Source organism: Chaetodon trifascialis, chromosome 5 (genome assembly GCF_039877785.1).
Source record: "Chaetodon trifascialis isolate fChaTrf1 chromosome 5, fChaTrf1.hap1, whole genome shotgun sequence".
Taxonomy (NCBI): domain Eukaryota; kingdom Metazoa; phylum Chordata; class Actinopteri; order Chaetodontiformes; family Chaetodontidae; genus Chaetodon; species Chaetodon trifascialis.
Genome location: NC_092060.1, coordinates 15,817,115 through 15,842,953, shown reverse-complemented (window position 1 = coordinate 15,842,953; position 25,839 = coordinate 15,817,115). Strand labels below are relative to the sequence as shown.

Here is a 25,839-nt window from a genome sequence, read left to right as displayed (position 1 = left end):
GTCATTCATCGCCAGATAAGGCCTCCGCAGAGAGAAACACAATACTCTCCAGAGGGCAGCACTCCATCCTTCATCGCACAGGAACCATAAACACAAGATACCTGTCACAACTCGTAAATGTCTTTCAGGGAAAAAAAAGCCAAACAGTGTTTTAATTGGAGGACCACGTTTTCACATTTTTGCCAACACCCATTCAAAAAGTGAAATATGTCATCCATGCACTTTACAAACAACATCGAACCCACCACCACAAATTAAAACAAAAGAAATGCACCAGATTAAGTCAGTTCAGTTCAGTGACTTTTTTTCAGAGTAAACTTTACTGAATTTAAACGGACATTTACAGCACAGGGAACAGCACATAACAACCACATTTCCCATATTTCCTCTATTTCAGGCACGTGACTATTCTCACCTTGGTGAGGGTGAGGACGGAGCAGAAGGGCCTCTACACTGTCCTTGTCACAAATGGAGATGACACAGAGGAAGTGACCTTTGACCTGGAAGTCCAAGGTGAGAGACAGTTTTAAGAAACTTAAAATGATCACAGTACATGGTGTTCTTGGACATTTGTAGCTCTTCAGCCGCAGTCCTGCTCTGAAAGCATGAACAGATTGAAAGTGATGGATTTGCATAAGAAAAATCAAGGACAGACTTTGTGTTTATCCATGTCAGTAATGATTAATGACCGCTGCACCCCCTGTGCATAGTTCCCTCTCAGATTAAAGACTTGACAGACCACCACCTCCCCGGGAAGAGACACTTGGTGACCTGTGTAGCTGAGGGGGTCCCAACCCCAACTATACAGTGGTACAGCTGTGACAGCATGCTCAAGTAAGTCACACCACCACCCATTCATCAGTGAACTGTCACACAGTGAACACTAGAGGGCTGACCAGACACAGAAATGTATTTTACTTTCAAATTCTGTGCACCTGCCTTGACTCCTTTTGACTCGGCTGCAACTCAAGTCACACCACCTGCTGATCTCACGTCCTGCCGCAGGTGCAGCAACATGACAGCGGTGTGGCAGCCGCTCATACCGGAGCCAGAGGTGCTGAGCATCCAGACCAACGTCAGCTTCAGTGAGACTCGTAAAACCAGTCAGGTGCGGAGCCAGGTGACCTTCCACAAGCCCCAGCAGGTCACAGTCCGCTGTGAGACCAGCAACCAACCGGGACTCTTCGACAGGAGAGACGTCAAACTGGTGTCCAGCAGTAGGTGTCATTTTATTATTCTCACTGTGTAACTGTGCGATAATTAAGAGATGATAAAAAATTAAGATACAGTTAAAAAATAAAAATAAGATTTAAATGTGAAACATTTTACAGATACAGTCCGAGGTTTCCCTAAACAGCAAGACAGGACAAAATATGTATTTGTACTAAAGCTATAAATATCAATCTAACTATAACTTTCTTTACAAAATCATTGCTGACGTGTTAATAAAGTGAAGTTTTATGTTTTTTGAGAATATGAGATGCTCTCTGTTTGAAATGACAACTTTCTGTTCATCCTGGCTAATGCTCGATGTCTTTCTGCCTGTTGCAGCGCTCTTCTCCCAGGTGGCAGTGTTGGCTGCTGTTCTGGCCTTAGTGGCCATCATCATTATGTCTATCATCATCCTCATCGCTGTATGGAGGAAGGTAAGAAACAAAAATACAGACTTTAACAACTACAGTGAGTTAAAATGTACAAAGCTGTTTTTTTTGTTTTGGTGTTTCAGTTTTGTTCTCATGTGTGTTTTTTCTGGTTTTTCTCAGAAACCACGATATGAGATCAGATGGAAGGTGATAGAGTCTGTGAGCCAGGACGGCCATGAGTACATCTACGTGGACCCCATCCATCTGCCCTATGACCTGGCCTGGGAAATGCCTCGAGACAGCCTGGTGCTGGGTGAGTCCTCAGGCAAACAGGGGCCGATGACGGGATGAAGAGTTAGCTCGAGTTGGATGTGCTGCCACAGCATGCATTTAACATTTAGCTGTGTCAAAAATAAAGACAGTTTGATTATTAGATAGATATAAATGCAAAATGTATTTGAGACCAGATATATAAATAATTTCAAATATTGAAGTACAAATTACAGAACGCACTGTACTTCGTGAGGCCTTGGGAAATATTCTAAAACAATTCAGCATTAAGAAATAAGTCTATTAAAAATATATGTAATTAAAAAATGAATTAATGTGTAGATAGCAGATTAAATCCTACTTACAAAAATCTAATTTCACAAATAAATGTAACGATATAAAACATACATAGAGCTAATTCAGATTGAAATTGCATTTCAGTCTCAGTAGTTGAATTAATATCTACAGGACCGTTTGTTTCCTTTTTCCAACTTTATTACCATTTACACGGCAGCCTGCAACATTTGAGTTGATATCTATTTATTTACATATTAAATTATGGCTCCTTAATGTAATCATGGCTGTTTTTCTTTTGTTTGTCACTGCTTTGGTTAAATTTAATTTCATTATTATTGTCTTTTGTTGCTTGCTCTTTTTACTTTTGATTAATTTATTAATTGCTTTATAACTGAAAATTTGCTCATCTCACTTGTTAGTATCAGCCGAAACAGACTTCTGGTCAGCAGTGTGCTTGTTGCTCAGACAAGAGCGAACAAATGAGTACGAGGCGATCAGCGGGTGACTTGAGAGCTGTGGGTGGTTTGGGTCGTCTGGGCGTAGCTGAGGGTAGAATTCTAAGTGAGGTTTGTTAAACTTGCCTTCTTGGCCTCATTTTTAAAGCTCTTTTTAAACTGTTGTTGTTGGCGATGTGTTGTTGGTAGTCAGCCGCTCCTTACAAACAGGAAGCCTCCCATGGTTACACCTTTGCTGAAGACCTCTTACAACCTGCTCAAGCCAGTTTCTAATCTCACCAGAAAATGTCTTTTAATATTTGGACGAACACAGACGTTCTCTCTCCTCCTTTCAGGTCTACCATGTGCTCCATTCACACGCTGTCTTACAGAGCCTCTCTTTGTGTTTCAGGTCGCACTCTTGGATCAGGAGCCTTTGGCAGGGTGGTCGAGGCAACTGCGTATGGGCTCACTCATTCCCAGTCCAGCACAAAAGTGGCCGTGAAAATGCTGAAATGTAAGACACACAATGTGAAAACACAGTAGAAACCATGTGTGGACCACAGTAGAGTCCCCTGCGTATAGCTGTCAGATACTATGACACCAGAGCCATATTCCTATGAGCACAGAGGGAGCAGCCACCTGCTGAGCTTTAGTTTGGTTGCCAGCCTGGTTCCAGTTTCAGCAAACAGGTCATTGAGCAGTTTGGCAAGGATGCACTGTGTCCTGATCTCAGTGTGTTTAGTTCTCCTGTTCTCATACCTCTCTCTCTCTCTCTCTCTCTCTCTCTCTGTCTCTTTGTCTCCATCCAGCCACAGCCAGGAGGAGTGAGACTCAGGCTCTGATGTCAGAGTTGAAGATCATGAGTCACCTGGGTCCTCACCTCAACATCGTCAACTTGCTAGGAGCTTGCACCAAACATGGTGAACGCCAGTGCTATACAGTGCCAATGTTTGTTTTTTGTATTATCAGCACCTGATATCATTGGAGAGCATTTTCTTGAAGGGAAACCACCCAGGTGGCTCAGATCATGTAGGCAACGTAGGGTTCAGAGACATGTGTTACCCTTCATGTCTCTTTTCTTTGTCTCATAAAACTCATAAAACATATTTTGCACAATAGTGTTCTCTGACGGGGAACTCACACATATAAAGTTATAACATAGTATGAAATGACTAAAAAACTTCAAGTGTTGTGTGCATCAATGTTCAGTTCGTCAAAGTGAGCATGCAAATTAAAGCAAGTTTAATAGCTTAACATGCTATTTAAGATGGTAAGGCACAAAAAAATAGCTCATATGATCAGTTCATGATGTAACATTTGATAAAATGTGCAGCTTTGTGTGGCTCATCACATGATCAGTGGCTGACCCTATCATTGCGTAATTGAAATCATTTATTACCTGTTTATCATGTAAATGTCATACATTCAAAGCAGCACACGTTTACTTTCAACAGCATTTTAACAGTATTTTAATCAATTCTTTATTTATTAATGTATCAGAAATATAATTGGATTACTTACCTCATCAAATTATTGACTAAAACTAAACATTTAATAAAGTATATATTCATTATTTGGCCTTTTTCCAATTAATAATACTATCAAGGCTTTCCTAAACATTTAGCTAACTTCTTCTGGATTAATATATGCTTTTAATGTAAAGCAAGTGACCCCTGCCTGCAGTTAATGTTTTATTAGTGTTTGGTAAAACCCAAATTTAGATTTTCCTTCTTCCACCAACCAGGCCCTCTGTACCTGGTGACCGAGTACTGTCGCTATGGCGACCTGGTGGACTACCTGCACAGGAACAAGCACACCCTCTTGCAGTACTACGCTGAGAAGAACCAAGACGACGGCTGCCTCATCTCTGGGGGGAGCACCCCGCTCAGCCAGAGGAAGGGGTGAGAAGAGCAGACTTAAATCTCAAAGATCTGCACAAAATGTCCATTCAGAGCTGCACAAAGCAGCAGTTTGTATCGCATGATCACAGTCACAAACCAGCATATAGCCACAGAACAGAACACAGAACAGAACCATGAATAAATATGCATTTAGGTCAGTCTTGTACATTGTCAAACTTCTTGTATCCTTCCAGCTATGTGTCTTTCGGAAGTGAGAGCGATGGAGGATACATGGACATGAGTAAAGATGAGCCCTCGGTCTACGTGCCCATGCAGGAGCAGATAGACGCCATCAAGTATGCAGACATTCAGTCCTCTCCGTATGAGTCTCCCTACCAGCAGGACATCTATCAGGAACAAGGTTAGACTTGAGCTACATGTGTGTCTCCACTAACAGTAACTCACATCCCAATGTTGTAACTGAAGACAAGCATGATGAATTCAGCAAAATGGACCCAGGAAACAAAGAAGAAAGAGACACACTTGAAGTACAGTATAAAGCCAAGCAGAACCCATCTGCCTGCTTGTTACAGTGAAGGAACTTCCCCTGTATTTATGTGTGAAAAGTGCTTTTTTTGATTTAAAATAGCAGAATTCATGAACAGATGAATTGTTTTAGCATCATAAATCAATGTCAGCTTGCTTTTTGATCTCCAACTGGAGTGAATTTGCAGACAAATGTTACAGCATATTAAATACATGAGCTTTATTTCAACCCGTGCAGTCACAGGACACCCGGAGTTTCCCCAACAACGAGACAGTGTCTTCATTCATGTGATGCTCCTCACCTTCTCTTCTTTTCACATCTGTCACCTAACCTTGTTGTCGTGTCCAGGAGGCGGCAGACTGGACTTGGCCATCAGTGACTCTCCCATCCTCACCTATGACGACCTTTTGGGCTTCAGCTACCAAGTGGCAAAAGGGATGGAGTTCCTCGCCTCTAAGAATGTAGGATATTAAGATTAGGGTTCCATCATATGCACGTGGTGATATCTGACTGAAGCCTCTTGATCCAGCTGGTTAGTTTAGCTCAGCATAGAGACTGGAAACAGAGGGAAACAGCTAACCTGGTTCTGTCTGAAGCTCACAAATTGACACTTTATGTCTTACTCGTTCATCTACACAAAAAGTGTAAAAACAACTGGTTTAATCAAATTTTATTCCACCACAGTGCGTCCATCGTGACCTCGCTGCGAGGAATGTGCTGATCTGCGAGGGCAAACTGGTGAAGATCTGTGACTTTGGCTTGGCCAGAGACATCATGCATGACTCCAATTACATCTCTAAGGGCAGCGTAAGTGGCCGAAATCATTGCACAGAAAAGGATAAAAAACACACAAGAAAAATCACATTTTTTTTAATGACATCGGTCTCTTGTCCTTATTGAGTTATACAGTACACCAATACAAAGTCACTTTGGACAAAAGCAGCTGTCAAATTAATGTAATGAAATGGATATAACTGAGCCAAAACTGATAAATAATATACTGAAAACAAGACCCTGAGAGGATCTGCAATGGGCCAAATAAGTGCTGGGTCAGTAACTGGACTCTTAACCTGACTGTCTAATAAAACAGCTCTTTATTTTCTCACAAGGGGTGTTTTTCTTCTTTCATTCAGACCTTCCTGCCCTTGAAGTGGATGGCACCAGAAAGCATTTTCCATAATTTATACACCACCCTGAGCGATGTGTGGTCATACGGCATTCTTCTTTGGGAGATTTTCACACTGGGTCAGTCAACACATAAACTCACACACAAAAAAACTTTAATTAAAACCAGCACTGATTTACACAGAGGTGGGCTTCATCTTCTTTAACTACTTATGTAGCTCATATTCACCTGCTTGCCTCCTCATCAATACACACACTTTCCTTTCCTCCTTGCTCTCTTGTGGGAATTGCTAAATAATGAAAATAAAGCAACTCCGTGTCTGGATGCAAGTTTGTTTGAAGACTCATATGAGGTCTTGATCTTATTGGTTATAGTTAAGCTTTGAAATCGGCATTTCTTTGCTCACGACCTATTTTTTTTTTTTTTTTTAAGAGCCTCTCTCCCACGATTTTTTGAAATTACCATGAAAACAAAGCAGTCAGTTTATTGCCGATGTAGGGTAACCCATAGTGGTGAAAAACACACTCACAATCCAGCCTCTGTTAGCACTCACCAAAGATTCTCTGTGCTTCCCTGCCTCAATCTGACATTCACTGGACTTTTGAGATCCATTTTATTTCTAGTGTCAGTGCTGGGAAATTAAAGAAATCAATTTCTCATGTCAAATCTGTTTTAGGTTAAGAGCGTTGGTCTCATTTATGCACATTTTGGAGCGTGCACGACTTCAGATTTATGACTCGTCAATTCATCATTTACATGTGGTGTATATTTCTAGCCTGTGCGTGACCTCTGATTTCTACCTTTCAAGTGATTTGAAATTCTTTCTGCAGGAGGAACCCCCTACCCTGATTTGCCCATGAACGAGCTGTTTTACAGCGCTTTGAAGAGAGGCTACCGAATGGCCAAACCCGCCCACGCCTCCGAAGAAGTGTGAGTCTCGTTGTCATCCTGTCACCTCTCTGGTAACTCTGACATGAAACTGTAGAATAAGAAATTCACTGCTTTTATGTTGTTTATGATGCAGCTATGACATCATGAAGAAGTGCTGGGATGAGAAGTTTGAGAAAAGGCCTGAGTTCTCCTTTCTGGTCCACAGTGTGGGGAATATGCTGGCAGACAGCTATAAAAAGGTACTTCATTCATTAATATGTCCATGCTGCAGTGAACTGCAAGCTTGGACTCACCATGCCACACATTCCTGTTCTTCAGATGTTGTATTGTACATGAGTGACCTTATGTGCCAATTCATTGATTCATCTGCTCATGTATTCTCTCATTCACGCATAGCTTGTATGCCCCCTAGTGGCTGTTTGGAGGCCAGCTAATCATTCAGACTCAGCACTGCTCTGTTAAGTAGTATTTATTTAAGTACAATCTTGAGGTACCACTTGATATTTCCATGTAATGGTACATTGTACTTCTACTTCACTACATTTCAGATGAAAATATTGTACTTTTTACACATAAAGTTTATTTTACCATTGTAATTTGTTGTATAATTACTGTTTAGTGTTGAATATTCAAACATAAAGTACACAATATAGGTTGTGTTCATATGTAAGTTATGTGGGTAGCTACAATATACAACACAGAGGTATATATGTGCTGAAAAAATAAAAGTCAGTAAAAGCAAATACACACACTAATCTAGGAATTTAGATACAATCATTTTGGGCAAAGGTGTATTTTAAAATGGGTTGTAATATGCAACTAGTTAGTTATAAAAACTTTCTATGCATTGTCAATCGAAGATAAACCCACTCAATAAATGACTTCCACTAATATCTGCAGGAGTTTTGCACTGATCTCTGCATGTTTGAACTCTGCAAGAAAGAAAGAAAATGACAGTAATGCAGTAGCAACACAGTAATTCTGTGCAGATCTATGCAGAAACTTGCAGCATAACTGCAGTTCACACAATAGACACACTGTCCACCAGGCTGATTCCTCACTGATTCTCAAAGTAAACTGAGAGCACTTTTGTCTGCTCTGATATAAAATCTGAGGTGTCAAACTAACAAGCTGACAAACCAGTAATCGGTCACATTCACATAATGAATCTATTGTCTCTTGACAACAGAGATACAACCAAGTCAACGAAAACTTCCTGAAGAGTGATCACCCGGCTGTTGCCCGCACCAAACCCAGACTCTCCTCACCCTTTCCGATCGCCAACCCAGCATTCGGCTCCCCAACCTCCACCCTTTCCTTCCCCCCGGATCCCTACAGCCAGAGCCTGAGCCCTGGAGAGTTCAGACAAGAGGCAGACGCACAGGAAGTCATAACTTCATACAACGAATACATCATTCCCATCCCGGACCCAAAGCCAGAAGAAGTTTTCACTGACGTGCCGTCAGAAAGCCCTGCAAGGTACAGAGAAAAAGATGCTGCAGATGTGTGGCAAATGCTGGGGTTGCAAGAAAGATGAGGATGTATTTGCTTAATGAGAGCCGTGTTTCTTCCACCGCACACCCACTCATCCAGATGTTGAGCTGAGACAATAGCTGTATTATGGAGGCCGACATGGAGACATGTTTTATAGCATATATAAATATGCAGCCAAGCAATGTTGGCTTTAAAGGCCAAATAAATGTTTCACCATACAAAATCCAGATATATTAACATGAATAATCAAAGTTGCTTTTTTCTTCTAACTTATATTTAACTTGGACTTGGTTGGTGTTTTGTATTATAGTCTTCGTCAGAAGACCTGTCAGTCAGTTTGAGAGTGACGGCTGTTGTTTTGAATTTTGGCAGCAGGGCGACTTGTTTGCTTACATTTGGATCTCAGATTGGACCTTTGACATTGTGGTTCGGTTTGAAGTCTTTGGCCCCCTTGTGAGAGAAAACAGAGGGGCACTGTTGGTCCAGATCCATAGACGGCTCAGTGAGGGTCTCACAGACACATCAGGCGGCATACTTAAATCAAAGTAAGAAATATGTTTCAGCAGGATTTGGACTCAACAGTAGATAGGGAGAAAAGGTAAAATAGGAATTTATTGAATGAGCAATGAGTGGAGAGTCCAGGTACACAGGAGACTCGTAGCTGAGAGGTCCTGAGAGGAGCCGGTGAGGCATGAGGTACTGAGGTGGAGAGCAGTTCAGAGATACGCTGGAGCGCACAGAGCTCAGGTGGTGTGAGTGCTTGTGCTGAGTGCTTGAGGCAGCTGGAGGCAAGAAGCAGGAGATCGGTACAGGAGAACTCACTGATCAAAAAGGAAAGAAGACTGGGGACAGACATGAGAGAACAGAAACTAGATATTCACTAGTACTCATAGGTAGCGCTGGTAAATGGCCAACAACACCACTAAGATGAGATGAGATGAGATGAGATGAGATGAGATGAGATGAGATGAGATGAGATGAGATGAGATGAGATGAGATGAGATGAGATGAGATGAGATGAGATGAGATGAGATGAGATGAGATGAGATGAGATGAGATGAGATGAGATAGACTTTATCACACAATGGGGGGAATTCACATGTTACAGCAGCAAGAAGTCAGAGGACAAGAAGACAAAAAATAAAAAAAATAAAAAATATTGCACAAATGTTATATACCCTATGGTAATTTACAATATATACAGTATGTACACACTAATTTAAAAATGACGATTGCACATCAGTACAACTTGCCTTTTAGTGGGTGTTGTTGTGCACTGTTATACAGTCTGATGGCTGTGGGCAGGAATGACCTGCAGTAGCGCTCCTTCCTGCACTGGGGATGTAAAAGTCTTGTGCTGAAGGAGCTGCTCAGGGTCCTCGCAGTGCGGTGCAGGGGGTGGGAGCAGTTGTCCACGATGGATGTCAGCTTGGCTAACGTCCTTCTGTCCGCCACCTCCTTGATGGAGTCCAGTGGGCTGCCCAGGACAGAGCTGGCTCTCTTAACCAGTTGGTTCAGTCTCTTCCTGTCTCTGTCCTTGCTGCCCCCTCCCCAGCACACTATGGCATAAAACACTGCAGAGGCCACCACAGTATCATAGAAAGTCTGTAGTAGAGCCCTGCACACACCAAAGGACCTCAGTCTCCTCAGCAGGTGTAGGCGACTCTGGCCCTTCCTGTACAGGGCGTTAGTATTGTCTGTCCAGTCCAGTTTATTGTTGAAGTTAACACCCAGGTACTTAAATGAGTCCACCATGTCAATGTCCGAGCCCTGGATGTTCACCGGTGTGTGAGGGGAAGGTTTCCTTTGGAAATCAATAACCATCTCCCTGGTCTTGCTGGTGTTTAGGATCAGGTGGTTCTGCGGACACCAGTCCACCAAGTCTGTGATGAACCCCTGTACTCCTGCTCATTCTCCTCTGACACACAGCCAACAATGGCACTGCCATCAGAGAATTTCTACAGATGACAGAGGGTGGAGTTGTACGTGGAGTCCGAGGTGTAGAGGGTGAAAAGGAATGGTGACAGCACCATTCCCTGGGGGACCCCCGTGCTGCTGATTACCACACCTGACACACAGCTGTGTAACCTCCCGTACTGCAGTCTGTCAGTGAGGTAGTCGATGGTCCACGCAGCCAGCTGTTGGTCCACACCAGTCACCTCCATTTTCCCTCGCAGCATTGACAGCTGGATGGTGTTGAAAGCACTGGAGAAGTCAAAAAACATGACTCCAGATGAGACAGGGCCCAGTGTAGCAGGTAGGTGACAGCGTCATCCATCCCGCTGCCAGGTCGATAAGCGAACTGCAGCGGGTCCAGGGCAGAGCTCACCTGGGCGCAGAGGTGGCCGAGGACGATCCTCTCCATGGTCTTCATGAGGTGTGAGGTCAGGGCGACAGGTCTGTAGTGGCTTGATTCCCTGGGATGGGCTGTTTTTGGAACCGGCACCACGCAGGAGGTCTTCCACAGGGCCGGGACTCTCTCCAGACTGAGGCTCAGGTTGAACATGTACAGAACCACCTGACTGAGCTGGTCTGCACGCTCCCTGAGCACCCGGGAGCTGATGGCATCTGGGCCTGTGGCTTTCCTGGTCTCTGTCTTCCTGAGCTCCCTCCTCACCTGGTCCATAGTGATGGAGAGGGGGGAGGTGGGTGACTGTGGGGGGTAGTCCAGAGCTGTAGGTGGTGGTGGTGGTGGTGGGGGGACCTTGAATGGGGGTTCACTAAACAGCAGAAATAATCTGGCAACGAGTCCTCTGCAGTCCACAGTCTTTATGCTGTGCTTGATTGTGATGAGCCCCAGCTGTGTTGGAACAAATTACCAAGCCACCTGGAGAGCCACGCCCCACACCTCTCCACAGTGCACAAGAAAACCTTTTAGTTTTCCAATCCACCACAAAATATCCAAAACATTTGGATTTGCTGCCCTTGTTTCGTCTCTGTGATCATAAACTGAATTTTTGGTTTTAGAATGACAGTTGGACAAAGATCAAAATACTCATACAAAGGAGGAAATATTCCCCTGAACATTAGATCAGTAGTGCAGCAGTGGTTCCAGTGATTTACTGTACGTTGTAGAGGTATGCGGGGAGTGCTTGACCTGATTTTTCAATACAAACGGCTGCATTTTGAATACTTTACAAACTGTAAAATCTTGATGTCCAATGCATTAAAGCAAGGGATGCACCATGCACTAATGACGGGTGTGTAGTCATTGAGATTAAAGTGGCTTGAAAGACATGAAAAAAGGGGAAGATTAGGGGAAATACCACAAAGAGATATGAACTAGTCCGGACTACAGTGTGTCCTTCTGTGACTCATATGGCTGGGTGCACAGTGTGAAGCTGTGTTTCGTCTTTCTGCCCTCAGCTCTCTGGCTCTGGAGGAGGAGACCGACTCCATGTCGCAGGACACAGCCGACACTCTGCCAGAGGAGGACAGGCTGGAGCAGATCAGCGAGAGAGACGCTCTGCTGGGCTCCTCGGGGACACCGGAGGTAGAGGACAGCTTCCTGTAGCCATGTGTAGGAAACCCTGACAAAACAGCTCTTTTCTGGGTTTATCTTTTTTCAAACGTGCCTGAAAAAGGGAACATGACTAAACTAGAATGTAGCAAAATTGAGACTGAGAAGGCAATCTTTGTATTTCCACTAAGCACTCGAAAGGTTTTGCTCTTCTTTGAGTTCTTGTATCACACTTAGTACCTCTGAAACTACAGAATGGTTAGAAATAACGAGCATGATGTTATCATCCACCACTTGGAAGCCACAATATGAACACGGTACTCACGTCACACTCCTATGGAATCAGTTTACACTAAGTAAAGATGCTGTTTTTTCCATTGTAGCCAGAGACTAATGAGGCCTTATGAGGTATGTGCTGTAGCCATATGTCCCTGTTTTGGCTGTTACTACTTCATCCCCCTTTATGGTGTTGATTTTTAGAAAAGCGAGTTGTTTTTTTGTTTTTTTTTCACAACCAATCTTGTTAGCTGTTGTGCACACATGATATGCAATTCCCACATTATTGGAAATCAGCAGCATGATGCCTGAAACCTGGAGCAGCCATGGAAAGAGAGTATGTGAATTAAAACTTTCTGTTGCATTTGTTCCTTACCTTACATACGACCAACAGCTGTGCTCACTGAATTACAATAGTTTGTAAAAGGGCCTGAAATGCAGACTTATTCTACATGCACTGTTTTCCTATGAGAAATACTTCTTTTTAGCTACATACGGTATGACATACAGAGGTTACCAGTTTTGTTTTTTCACGAGAATTATATGAAATGTATTTTTGTGTCCTTTGTGAATCTTTGACTTGTCGTGTGTCGATTTATTTCATAGCTCTGTGCCAGATTTGCACTTTATCTAGAAAAATGTGGACATTCATAATGTAGATATGAATACAGTCATGATAGAATAGAGTTGACCTTTGACTTAAACATGTGGCTTTTACAAAAAATCAGCTTCTGTGATGATTGTCACAAGTGAAAACAATAAACACAGCGTATCACTGCCATAGCACAGGATGGCCATGAGTGCCGTTGTATATAGACTGACAGACTTTGGTCTTGCAGCTGTTGTTGCTTGCTGATATGAAGGGCTACTGTACTCGAGAAAACTAGATATAGCCATATGTGTTCATGTAAAAATGATGCTTTTAGTCCTCTGTTGCATTGCATAACATTCACTTACACACGTTTCAATTTCCAATACTTAGTCCACCATGTAAAACAACACATTGTAATTTTCTGTAGCAATCTAAAATGCACAAGATCACTGTATCACAAGCTATGGTACCAAAGCAGTTCTTAGCGTTTACAAATGTATTTTTATATGTGCCATTTTATATGTTGTAAATGTGACAATAAATGAGTATTATCATAGTAGTACTGGAAGTGTGAGTCTTTTATGAATCATGTGAATTCAATGGCTCCCATTCATCTGCCCTTCTCTGTCTGCATCTCTGCTTTTTCCCACTGTTAAGACAGCTAAAAAAACCCCACTAAAACTGAACAACTAAAAAATATTAAGCCTGGTTGAAAATAGTTCTAGCTGGTCTCAATATAAAGCTGTTCAGCATTCAGGTATTTCTAGCTGAATCATATATCTACGCTCTCATATCTCTCAGTGGTTTTCTCTGATTATGAGCTCACGTTTATCTAAGAGCACTTGGACTCTGTCTCCCTTTCCCTCGAGTCCACTCTTTCCTGGTTAGAAAAGTCAGTCCGGCAGCTATGGTTCAACACTGTTGGAGGTGATTAGTCTCACCTCAATGCATGTCTCAGAGAAATCGTGCCTTTCTGTGGCAAATTGCCGCTGGTTCATTAATTTGTTGAGCATGATATGCTGATCTCCGCCTCCCCACACAGCCAAACACACACACAGTTCTCTCCACCCTCCACCAGTTGCTGTCTGAAAGATTTCATGTTCACTGTGTTACTTCTGTGGTGAACAGACTGTAAACAGGCAGAGGGGAGAGGCAGGGACCCTTGTTTCGGCTCTGGATGCTGGAAACGTCAAACCCAGGGGAGTTATCGTAGCTCTCTGTTAAGCTGAAGATATCTGCAGGTAAGTCTTTTTGAAATAGATGAGTGACGCTCCCATCCTGCATAATTCAGCTGTATTTTTAACTAAAATCATAGAATACTTCTTCAAAGTTTGTCCCTTTTCTTATTTTAATGTACGCAAGCAAACATGTAGTCGAACAGATTGTTGCTGAGCATAGATTCATTTTTATGAACAAAGCTGCTCTGAGGAGACAGAAAAGAGAAGTTGATAAAGGGGATGAGTGATAGCACAACTTCTGAGGCGGTTTTCTCATTTCTGTCTGCAGATTATAAGAAGAAGAGTTTCATAGCACACGCGAACACCAGCATTCAAAGAGCAGGTTTGAAGCTGATCCAGGATGCAGTCCTACCTCACTCTGCTGATGGGGATTGTGGCTTCCGCTGTTTCAGGTAAGGCCAGACAAACGCTAAGTCTGCAGCTGCAGTGCCTTTGGTGTAGTTTCATGTTTAATCCACAATCTGGAATAAAATAGTGCGAGTGAAAGAGTAGAGCCCTTAAAAAACACAAGGCGTGCTGAAGTTATTGTTTTTTCATATTGATTTGAAAGCTGTAAAGTTTGATATTATGTAGGATTAACTGCACAAATCACTGTCTCCACCACAGCAAGCCAATTACTAATGTAATAGTCTATTCATACATGACTGCTTGTGCATGGAGCTCTGCAAATTTAATCACACATTTCATGGCATAAACTCGTGGTCAGGGCAGAGGATCTGAGAAACACTCTCCATCTGAAATCTGACACTCTGTTGAGTGTAATCAGCAGAACAATTGATTGCAGCATGATGAATTGTTTTTAGGGTCATCCTTGTGATGCTGTCTTTTTCTTTTTTCCCCCCAATTTGATTTGGACTTTGAGCACCAAATATAGGTATCATCCGCGGAGCATCAAATTGCAATTTGAGTGTAGAAAAGTGTCTGTTGTTTGCTTGAGTTCCGACTGAGTGAACTCGCTTTGCTCTTTGGTTGATGTGTGAGGTATGACTGGGGTCATTTTGATGTCGGATGAGTAGTTTACTCAGATAAGAAAGGCAACTGTTTGCTGACAAGTAGGAGGTTCAGGACTGAAATGCTGATTGGCTTCAAATCACACTTCATTCCCGGTCTCTCTACATTAACTTGTGTGCTATGGTGAATTGAAAGAAAAAAATGCTGATCGTGGAATCTCAGTTCTGCTTCAAGCTTCAACACACACTGCCCAAACCTCTAAATGGAAACTTTTATAACCTTTAACGAAAGTGTGGACTCAATCTAAATGAGAGAAACCTACAGATTAACAGGAAAGGCATATCAGTGTCTCCAGTGTCAATGTTTTTTGTTTTTTTGGGGGTGAACCAACCCCAATCCCCCCCAAAAAACCTCAATGAATAACGAAATAGAGCATTGTTTATTATTTCTAAATCCTGCTTGAACACCCCCTTAGAGTTCAGGTTTCTTTTTTGAGCAGTTTCTCCCTGAAAAATGCATAAAAACATTATTCCCTATTCCATGCTTAAAATTCTTGAATGTGGGCCACACCAGTTGCTCAAATGGGAGAGTGTGTGCGCCATGTACTGAGGTGGCTGGGGTTTGGTTCCAGGCTTGGACCTTTGCTGCATGTCATCCCCGCTCTGTCTCCTGCACACTTACTGTCTCTAGTCAGCTGACACACCTAAATAAAGCAGACTTGCAAAAAACAAAATAAAAAAACTTGAATGTATGTGTTCTTATATATATATATTGGTTTAACTCAATGCCCTATTTAAAAATACAACATTAACAGATGTGAGGCTTTACATATTTCCAGTTTTTATGGTATGCTACAGTTTATGGTATGATTGGGCTGTCAGTCAGCCAAAACAGAAACAAAGTTTTGAATTATCGACAAACACATAATACAGCAAAAATACTCCAGTTGAATAATTTGTTTTTTCTTTCTGTGTTTCCATTACCTAGAAAGTCATTAATTGATATTTTCACTCCTTCTCAGCGGACTGGAGGCGTCCAGTGATCAAGTTCAACTCTAAGGTGGTGGTCAGCTCTGAGGTGGTGGTCAGACCTGGGACCTCTCTGAATCTGAAGTGTGAGGGTGACGGGCCTGTAAACTGGCAAACAAGACTAGCCAAACACAGACGCTACATTTCCAAAGGCAACGGGAACGTCCGAACCATAAGGGTGGAGCATCCCACTGCAGAATTCACGGGAACATACAAGTGTTTTTACACCGCTGGGGCACAGCATCATGATCTGACCACCTCCGTGCATGTGTACGTAAAAGGTGAGCTCCGATAAATGAGAGTCCAATTTTTCTGTCGACAGAGCGGTAGGACAACCTTCCTATTGTTGAGTTGATAGTGCTTGGATGGATAATTGCCCACACATACATTTGTTTACTTGATTTCCATTGTTCTATACTCTAATCTTCATGCCTTCCTTTACTAGATCCAAACCGTGTGTTCTGGACCAGCAGCATGTCCCTGCGGGTGGTGAGGAAGGAGGGTGAGGACTACCTCCTGCCCTGCCTGCTGACCGACCCAGCAGCCACAGACCTGGGCCTCCGCATGGACAATGGCACCACAGTGCCACCAGGGATGAACTTCACGGTTTACCGGCACCGTGGTATTCTCATCCACAGCCTCCACCCAAGCTTCAATGCTGACTATGTCTGCACAGCCAAGGTCAACGGAGTGGAGAGGATGTCCAAGGCCTTTTCCATCAATGTCATTCAGAGTGAGATGTTGTTAGGAAAAGTTACCCAAAGCTCTCATAGAGACATTTGAAGTGATATGTGAATCAAGATTCTCATATATGATTCTCTTGTGCTTTAGAACTTCGTTTCCCTCCTTACGTCTTCTTGGAGACGGATGAATATGTGCGCATTGTTGGGGAGGAACTCAAGATTCGCTGCACAACACACAACCCCAACTTCAACTACAACGTCACCTGGAAATACTCCACAAAGTCGGTCGGTATGAGGCATATTGGGAGTCTTCTTGAGCGTGGTCACAGTCCTAATTTTAACTTTTACTTCCTCTTTCTGTCTTCAGAAAGTTACGGTAGAGGAGAAGGTTCGCTCCAATGGAGAAAATCGGCTGGACATACAGAGCATTCTGGCCATTGCCGCTGTGGACCTGGCAGACACAGGAAACATTTCCTGCATTGGCACTAATGAGGCAGGGGTGAACAGTTCAACGACATACCTGCTGGTTGTAGGTAAGCCACAGAAACACTCTTACTATGTCTTCTATTGAAAAGCCTGGGACATTTATCAGCTGCTGAAGACAAATTGTTTGGTTTCTCCTAAACAGACAAACCCTACATCCGACTGCAGCCCCAGCTGTCCCCCCAACTGGCCCACAACAGTCTTTCGGTCGAGGTGAACGAGGGAGAAGACCTGGAGCTCAGCGTGCTCATCGAGGCGTACCCCCACATCACAGAGCACAGATGGCACACCCCAGCGTCTCTCAGCAAGTCCACACAGGAGCACAACCTCATCAGATACAACAACAGGTACAACATGAGCTGACAAAGGAGAGGATGCCCCTCACAAAAATGGCCCCCAACTGCTCCATCTTATTGCTCCAAGATGTCAGCATAATTTAAATGAAAAAAAAGTGCACAACAGGAATGGGAAGCTACTCTACATTTAAAATATGCTGTCAGTGCATTTTGGGTGAATTTGACAGGGAACTCCAAGGTCATTATATTCTCTCAGGTCATGAAACTGCTGCTAGAGGGAAGAGTGGTGTTCTCTTTTTAATTTGTTGACATACTCTGCAATGATACATTGGAGCTGTCTGAATTCAAACCGCAGCATTAGTCACTTTGGATCCTGTAGACATTCCTCTTTTTCTCAGTTTAAAGATCCTTTTTGGTTTTGTGTGTGTGTGTGTGTGTGTGTGTGTGTGTGTGTGTGTGTGTGTGTGTGTGTGTGTGTGTGTTTTTAGATACCACGCCAGTCTGCATCTGAAGAGAATGAATGCACAGGAGCAGGGCGAATACACCTTCTATGCCAAGAGTGACTTGGCCAACGCGTCCATAACATTCCAGGTCCAAATGTATCGTAAGTGACAGAAACACAAGTTAAATCAGTTAACACATTCATGGATTTGAATTCTCAGGTTAAAGGAGAATTCATGTTTCTTTCAAAGCTGATAACTGCTGTTGGTCTTTCCTCACTGGCAGAGCGACCTGTTGCCGTGGTGAGGTGGGAAAATGTGACCACACTCACTTGCACCTCATTTGGCTATCCTGCTCCCAGAATCATTTGGTACCAGTGTTTTGGGATACGGCCAACGTAAGTATGATTGCACAGGCAACAGTAGTCAAAAATATGTCATCAGGTTTGATTGTGTTAATTGAAGCCCTTTAGCCAACACTTGCACCCATGAGGATTGTTGGGGCCCTTTCTAACTGTATATGTGTGGCAATGAGGCAGGTGCAACGAGAACCACACTGGGCTGCAGATGCCGACCCCTCTCCAGGCTCCCACAGTGGAGGTCCAGAGGGAGGAGTACGGGGCCGTGGAGGTGGAGAGCGTCCTCACCGTGGGGCCGTCCAGCCAGAGGATGACAGTGGAGTGTGTGGCGTTCAACCTTGTCGGTGTCAGCAGCGACACCTTTGCCATGGAGGTCTCTGGTGAGCTTCAGATGATGGTCATTTGTACTTTTTCCAGATGTGATCACAGGTTCTGTTCTTGGTTTGTTATTCTACAGTCACATTGATGCTGTCAACCAAATTAAATGTTGGGTTTGTGAAACTGAGTTGTCATTGTCAGCTGATCATGTTGTGGAGCTCAATGTAGCATAAAACTAAACATGTGCAAACAGTATACAAAATCCACCAAAGGGAAGTCTTAATATTGATCCTTCTCTGATTGTGCAGACAAGCTCTTCACTTCCACCTTGACTGGAGCAATAGGCATTCTAGCCATCCTCCTTGTGGTACTGGTTTTTCTGCTTTACAAATATAAGCAGGTAAGATGTAACCATCAAAACATACAGTAGTCTATGATGTAACATCCAAATATTTCCAAGGGACATGGGCTACTTGGTTGCAGTGTTTTGTTTTACACCATTTAGTCCTTTTTTCATCTTCAGAAACCCAGGTATGAGATCCGTTGGAAGATCATTGAGGCAAGAGATGGAAACAACTACACCTTCATTGACCCCACTCAGCTGCCTTACAATGAGAAGTGGGAATTTCCAAGAGACAAGCTGAAGCTAGGTTTGCACCTTGTTAGCCTACAACTAAATCAGAAAAACAAAACAATATATCAGGTATCAATAGATTATGAATAACAGATCTGGACATGGTTACATTCGGTCTTGTTGTATTGTCTGTGTAACCAGGGAAGATCTTGGGTGCGGGAGCTTTCGGAAAGGTCGTTGAGGCCACAGCCTACGGTCTGGGAGAGGAGAAGGATAATGCGATGCGTGTGGCTGTGAAAATGTTAAAAGGTGAGCAGACGTCAAAACCTTCGAGTTGACAGAGCTTGCATGAGCAAGTCAGAGTGACTGTCAAATGTGTGACTGTTCCAGAAAAAAATGAAAATATGTGTGATTTAGGCATCTGAAAAGGTCACATAGAGAAATCCTAAATCACAAGTTTCACATGATCACATGGGATGATGATATGATGACAATCTATATTGTGTTTCTGCAGCCAGTGCCCATTCAGATGAGAGGGAAGCTCTGATGTCTGAACTGAAGATCCTGAGCCACTTAGGACACCACAAGAACATTGTTAATTTACTTGGAGCCTGCACCTATGGAGGTCAGACAGCATCCTGTCTTTGTTCTGTGAAATTTAGATATAGTACAGTCATATTTATGAAAGTTCTCAGTCATCAAATTCATAGGAAACCCAGCATAACAAAGCAATTTGCATGCAAACATGCTTGTTGAAAGAGTTGTATGTTTCCTCATCAGGACCAGTGCTTGTGATCACGGAGTACTGCAGCCTTGGCGACCTCCTGAACTTCCTTCGCCAGAAGGCAGAGACGTTTGTGAACTTTGTTATGAACATTCCCGACATTATGGAGAACTCTAATGACTACAAGAACATCTGCGATAAGAGACAGTTCATCAGAAGGTACATCACCAAACATGCAGTCTAACGGTGGAGGATACATGGAAAAAACTCAGCTTCTGTTTGTTCTGACATTGCACTCTGTCTTTCTTCTCTTGTTTTGTTTCCATCCAACAGTGACAGTGGTATCTCCAGTACGTCTTCAAGCAGTTACTTGGAGATGAGACCCAGCCAGCTGCCAAATATGGAATCATCCCACGGTAAAAAACCTTCTCACCCAGACCCCATTGAAATGCACACAAAGTCAGTCATTGTGCAGATGAAAAGTAGCAGCCACTTTGCCACCTGTGTTTCTCACATTATTGGCCTGATTCCTACCAAGACTCTGTGTGTGAGGAGACTGTTGACTGGCCACTGGACATCGATGACTTGCTGAAGTTTTCCTTTCAAGTGGCTCAGGGCCTCGACTTTCTGGCTGCCAAAAATGTGAGTGATTTTACTGCAGACGTATGTGTGCAGACGTCTAAGCCAGAAAATACTATTGTGATCATTTACAGCAGCAATTGCTGTGATGAAGGAGGAATTCTGAAACCAAGAAAATCATCTCAGAAAAAAAGCAGTGAAAGAGCATTTCTCTTGTTTGACCATGATGAATTGAGGATGTGAAATAATTTGTCCGGCAGCCATGAGGGGTATTTCCTATTAAATTCTTCACATTAACTTACTGGATAAGTTTGATATTGTATGTGCAAGACTACAACCCGAGGCAAACTGTGTGTGTGTGTGTGTGTGTGTGTGTGTGTGTGTGTGTGTGTGTGTGTGTGTGTGTGTGTGTGTGCGCGCGCAGTGTATTCACAGAGACGTCGCTGCTAGGAATGTCCTCTTGACTGACCGTAGAGTGGCCAAGATTTGTGACTTTGGTCTGGCACGAGACATCATGAATGACTCCAACTACGTAGTGAAGGGAAATGTAAAGTGTTGTGTATATTAGATCTGGCATTTACTTCGCATTACCCACATTAAAGATTGGATGCAAAACAACACTTTTTGTGCTTTTTAAATTGCATGTGAAGGCACGTCTGCCAGTGAAGTGGATGGCTCCAGAGAGCATCTTTGACTGTGTCTACACCGTCCAGAGCGACGTCTGGTCCTACGGCATCCTCCTGTGGGAGATCTTTTCTTTAGGTCAGGACACATGCATATGTGCTCTACATTCACATTCATTTCATGACTTGCTTGCTAAAACTTTGCTATTCTCTATTAGGCAAGAGCCCCTACCCCAGCATGGCTGTGGACTCCAGGTTCTACAAGATGGTGAAGCGTGGCTACCAGATGTCCCAACCAGACTTTGCCCCTCCTGAGATGTAAGGTCCACCCTGCAAAGTCTGGTTCATGAAAAGATTAGCTAAGCTGCTTTTTCCCCACTTTTTTCTGGAACATTTTTTTTGTCTGGCCAATATTAATATTCCTCTTAGTGTCACTTGATTATCACTTGAGTTTTATTGGAGAATCAAGTGACTATAAGCTGGGTTTTTTGCAACTGTGTCAAAAGTGGGCATTCAATTTCTCACACTCTGAGAAACAGCAGTTTTAATGTTGTGGTTATTCTTGCTAACTGGTGAGACCCGCTGCTAACATGCAGTAGCAGCTATTAACATTTAAATTGACACAAGCTTTAGCAACAACTGATTTATAAAAATAGCTGATTCTAAGTAGGCTTCAGGATTGGGCCGTTCAAACAGCATGTTTCCCAAATGTTCATCATGACTGAACAAAGGTCCCTTTTTTCTTTGCCCGCCGATCTATCTGAAACAAATGACACATGAGGTAACCTCATGAAGCGCTTCCATTATTCCTCATTTTAATTTGTTCGCTTTGGGTGATCTCCTCATGCCAAACTCAAAGCACAACAAGCCTGAGCTCCAAACTTAACGAGCCAACGAAGTGAACGAAATAAAGAGACTGTTTTTCCCAGTATCTCAGAGGGGCTGAACATCTGTGTGTGCTGATTTGGTGTGGCTGTCACACTACCCGGAATAACTATACTGTGGAAATAGTGGGGACTGAATCTGAGTCAGGGCCTAATCATCTGTTGTTCTGCTGTGAGTCAGGCCTCAGTTCTGCCTGTTAGCCACATGATCTCCAAGTGAGGAAGCCTTGTAACTGCTATTTCACGGCACAAAAATGAGACTAGAGGGGCAGGGGCTCTTATGAACAAGCCTCTCTAAACAAACTGCATCACCAGACTCTTTAGTTATCTAATTTGCTTTTATACAGTTTCTTGGTTTTACATCACAAAATTTGAGCAGTGAAAACTGAGTTCACAAGACATAAATCCCCGAATATGAATATCTATATCCAATAAAACAGTTTTCTAAATATGGTTCACTTATCTTTCAGCTACATGATCATGAAGATGTGCTGGAATCTGGAGCCTACAGAGCGTCCAACATTTAGCAAGATCACTCAGATGATAGAGAGACTACTTGTGGACCAGTCTGAGGAGGAGCAGGTGAGGCTTTCATGACTCCAGTCTGGCTTTGCCAAAACCGTCCGTGGAGTGAAGCATGTGACGGTCCAACCAAGATGTCTTAAAAAACCTTGACAGATTTAGCTGTGCTATCAAACCCGTTGAAGGAATTGGATTTTTTTGTGAACGGATCTCATTTGTGATACTATTTCTAACAAAGAAACATCCTCATATAGCCACATAAATGAGAATCTGTGTCAATGACATGATGTTTTAAATGCAAACAGAGGTGGAAGATATACTCAGTACTTATGTTAAAGTAGCAACACCACTGTGTAGAAATACTCTGTTTGGTACAAGTAAAAGTCATGCATTTCTGTATTTGCATAAAATATACTTAAAGTCCCGAAAGTGAAAGTGCTTATTATGCAGAATGGCTCATTTCAGAATGATGTGTATTATATTATTGCTGATGCATTAATGTGAAAATAAATTGGGTAGCTTGTGAATCAACCCCCGGGGATCAATAGTTCAAATATAAATTTTCAAAGTAATCAGTAATTTAAGTTATTAAATAAATGTAATGAAGTAAAAAGTACAATATCAGTAAAAGATAGCAGAAAATGAAAGTACTCAAATACAAGTAGCCTAAAATTGTACTGAAGTACAGTACCCCAGTAGATGTACTTAATTACTTCGCACCACTGCATATAAAATTTTCATCATCACACCATAATATTCAGATGAAGCTGAACTTGAACTTTCTTGTCTGGAGTCTCACCCTCCAAACGATGCCTCTTCACAGCTAATCTACCAGAATGTGCAGCAGCAGGTCACGGAGGGTGAAGAGTGTGACGAGCCCAAGTGCTGCGACGGCCCCTGTGACCGGTCTTGTGACCCTGAGGAAGAGGAGCAGCCTCTGATGAAGACCAACAACTACCAGTTTTGTTGAAAGCCCTAACCACCAGCCAATCAGCAAATCAGTCGCTTATCAATAAGCATCAGGAAACGTGGGATCAGCTGTTTTGCACAGCCTGAGCGCCACAGCTCGTTCTCAACCGCCAGACAGTTGCAGAGAGTCGCCTTCACAGCTATTTTTTGCCCGTCGCGTCTGCTCGCCAGACAGACAGCCAGCTGCAGCAAGCATGTGACTTGCTTCTTTGCGGACCATGACTAGAAATTGCCACGTCTAACACCGACTGCAGACATGAAAGGAGGAAACATGTCAACATATCGCACAAGCATCCAAAGCTGTACCTTAACATAAAAGTTAACTCCCTCGAGGACTATCTTTCACTCCGACTGTTAAATATCTGAGTTTTAATCTGTTACAAAGGAGAATCAGCTCATCCCTTCCTCTGACTGTTCATAGTTATATATTGTACACTATGTTTATTAACTTTTTTTTATGTATATCACTGCTCTGTGGGAATGAATGTCTTGTCCTTTGTGGAGATTTCGGTCACTTTTGTCAGCAGGTTCACTTCCTTTTCATCATCGTATTGCATGTATGGTTTCTCAGAGGAAGCAACCCAACAGCCGACCCATCTTTAGCACTCCAGACAAGTTAGGTTAAGTTTGCCTGATCACCTTAATGGAACAGTGTGAGTGTTTTCACTGGTTTGAACAGGCTCTGTCAGCTGTGGAGGAGGCAAACAATGGCCACGTTGTTCTCCTCTCCGTGCTTTGGTCATAGCTGTGTTTCTTGTGACACACAAAGAGTAGCTGTCAGTCAGTGACAACATGTGATTATTCCACTAAAATCTGATTAATTAACTGGTGTTCAGTGTGATTTAGAAGTAGGGAGTACAGCCAGGGGAACATGTGGATCCTTGATTGACAGTGGTTCATATTTAACAATGTGAAAGGGTTGTGTGTGTGTGTGTGTGTGTGTGTGTGTGTGTGTGTGTGTGTGTGTGTGTGTGTGTGTGTGTGTGTGTGTGTGTGTGTGTGGCACAGCTTACTCTTTTCATTTCCTGTTGAGCATTTGGACGTGAGCTTCTCCCATGTCTATATGTAGCAGTCAGCCTACACTGCCAACTGTATGATGATTTTAGAATAACATATAAGCTATAGTGAGAGATACAGACTGCAAATTCATGTGACTTCAGGCATTTCAAATGTGCTTGCATCTGAATTAGACGTGACTGAGATGTCTAACCATGTACATATGTCATGATGTAAATCAAGAAGTATCTTTATTTTCACTGAAACGTCCTAGAGTAGATAGTAGTACATCAGTATTTCATATATGTGTTGTGTTGGTTTTTTTTTTGCACACATGAGAAAATCAATGTAAAAACTGCCAATTAAATACATATAAAATACCGAGGTGCTGAATGAAGCTTGAAGTTTACAGATACCGCTGATTATGATGCGGTGCCAGATATGTCAGAACTTTCTCAGCTTTTCTTTGTTGGACCTCACTGGGCTGCTTTTCGGTTCTTCTCTCCTCACTTCCTATTTTGTATTGGATAACGTCCAACCTGCGTTTCCTCTGGAACATTTCCCACAGTGTCAGTCAACGTTGCGCAACTCTGAAATCTTTGGAGGGAAGTATTCAGCCCAGACTACAGAAAGTCTAAATGCTCTTTCTTGGTGTGGTTTCAGCTAAAATCACATTTCTTATTTTTCAAAGCAGCTACAGCCACTTCCAGACTTGTTTTTTTTTTTACTTTGTGAAGTGCCAGACTTTCTGACGTACATTTTGAATAACAATCTTTGTTCAACGAAGATCAAGAAAGAACACATGAGTTTGAGTAACGCTGCTTGAGTCCTGCTCGACTCCTTCCTTCAATCGCTCTGTGTAAAACTCAGAACTGATTTTGTCCAAAAAAATCTTGTGTAGTTGTGTTAGTAGTAGACTGATAAGCAGACCTGTGACATGTTGAAATTTTATTATAAGTAAGCTCTTCCTTACTTTAAATATAAAGATGTATCAGCAGTAAAATGTACTAAATTCTGCAAAAAAAAAACAACTTAAGGACAAAGAACTCATTATGAATAGTGCCGCCTTTGAATTGTTGGTCTACGGTGATGCTAAGCGTATAGCACAGCACCAAATTTAAGGCTAATTTCGCATGCAAAACATGATTCTGCAAAGAACATTGACTACAGCCTTGTTACTGAATAAAAAGCTCTCCTCTTTGAAACCCCTGAGTCCCCTGAGCCCTTTATACACAGTTCTGGTAAATCCAAAATCCAAAAGACTTCGCCCGAGGCAAAAACCGACAATTAGGAGCGTTGTTAAAAACTGTGTTTTTACAGGAAGTCCAATGAAAAAACAAAATGAACAAGTATTAAAA

The 25,839-nt window shown here is 42.7% G+C and overlaps 2 protein-coding genes across 2 annotated transcripts in view; both read left to right on the top strand.

Annotated features, from left to right (window-relative positions):
- pdgfrb (platelet-derived growth factor receptor, beta polypeptide) overlaps positions 1-12,490 on the top strand; it is a 28,058-nt gene extending 15,568 nt beyond the window's left edge. Inside the window, exons 8-23 of the mRNA XM_070962631.1 lie at positions 398-513; positions 711-834; positions 1,006-1,217; positions 1,552-1,646; positions 1,764-1,896; positions 2,997-3,101; positions 3,397-3,507; positions 4,332-4,488; positions 4,683-4,849; positions 5,324-5,436; positions 5,660-5,782; positions 6,109-6,220; positions 6,932-7,031; positions 7,126-7,231; positions 8,182-8,471; positions 11,853-12,490. Of these exons, the coding sequence (XP_070818732.1) occupies positions 398-513; positions 711-834; positions 1,006-1,217; positions 1,552-1,646; positions 1,764-1,896; positions 2,997-3,101; positions 3,397-3,507; positions 4,332-4,488; positions 4,683-4,849; positions 5,324-5,436; positions 5,660-5,782; positions 6,109-6,220; positions 6,932-7,031; positions 7,126-7,231; positions 8,182-8,471; positions 11,853-12,000 (2,212 nt within the window). The 3' untranslated portion in view covers positions 12,001-12,490. The remainder of the gene's footprint in view (positions 1-397; positions 514-710; positions 835-1,005; positions 1,218-1,551; positions 1,647-1,763; positions 1,897-2,996; positions 3,102-3,396; positions 3,508-4,331; positions 4,489-4,682; positions 4,850-5,323; positions 5,437-5,659; positions 5,783-6,108; positions 6,221-6,931; positions 7,032-7,125; positions 7,232-8,181; positions 8,472-11,852) is intronic.
- Positions 12,491-14,328: 1,838 nt separating this feature from the next.
- LOC139331545 (macrophage colony-stimulating factor 1 receptor 1-like) lies at positions 14,329-25,664 on the top strand. The gene is made up of 21 exons (XM_070963049.1): positions 14,329-14,444; positions 16,025-16,312; positions 16,477-16,764; positions 16,863-16,999; positions 17,082-17,247; positions 17,343-17,544; positions 17,982-18,097; positions 18,220-18,331; positions 18,473-18,672; positions 18,919-19,010; positions 19,134-19,260; positions 19,386-19,493; positions 19,699-19,809; positions 19,965-20,127; positions 20,242-20,324; positions 20,447-20,550; positions 20,912-21,034; positions 21,138-21,249; positions 21,329-21,428; positions 22,465-22,576; positions 23,340-25,664. Exons 1-21 carry the CDS (start codon positions 14,393-14,395, stop codon positions 23,484-23,486), a joined length of 2,943 nt encoding a protein of 980 aa, XP_070819150.1. The 5' UTR covers positions 14,329-14,392; the 3' UTR covers positions 23,487-25,664.
- The last annotated feature ends 175 nt before the right edge of the window (positions 25,665-25,839 follow it).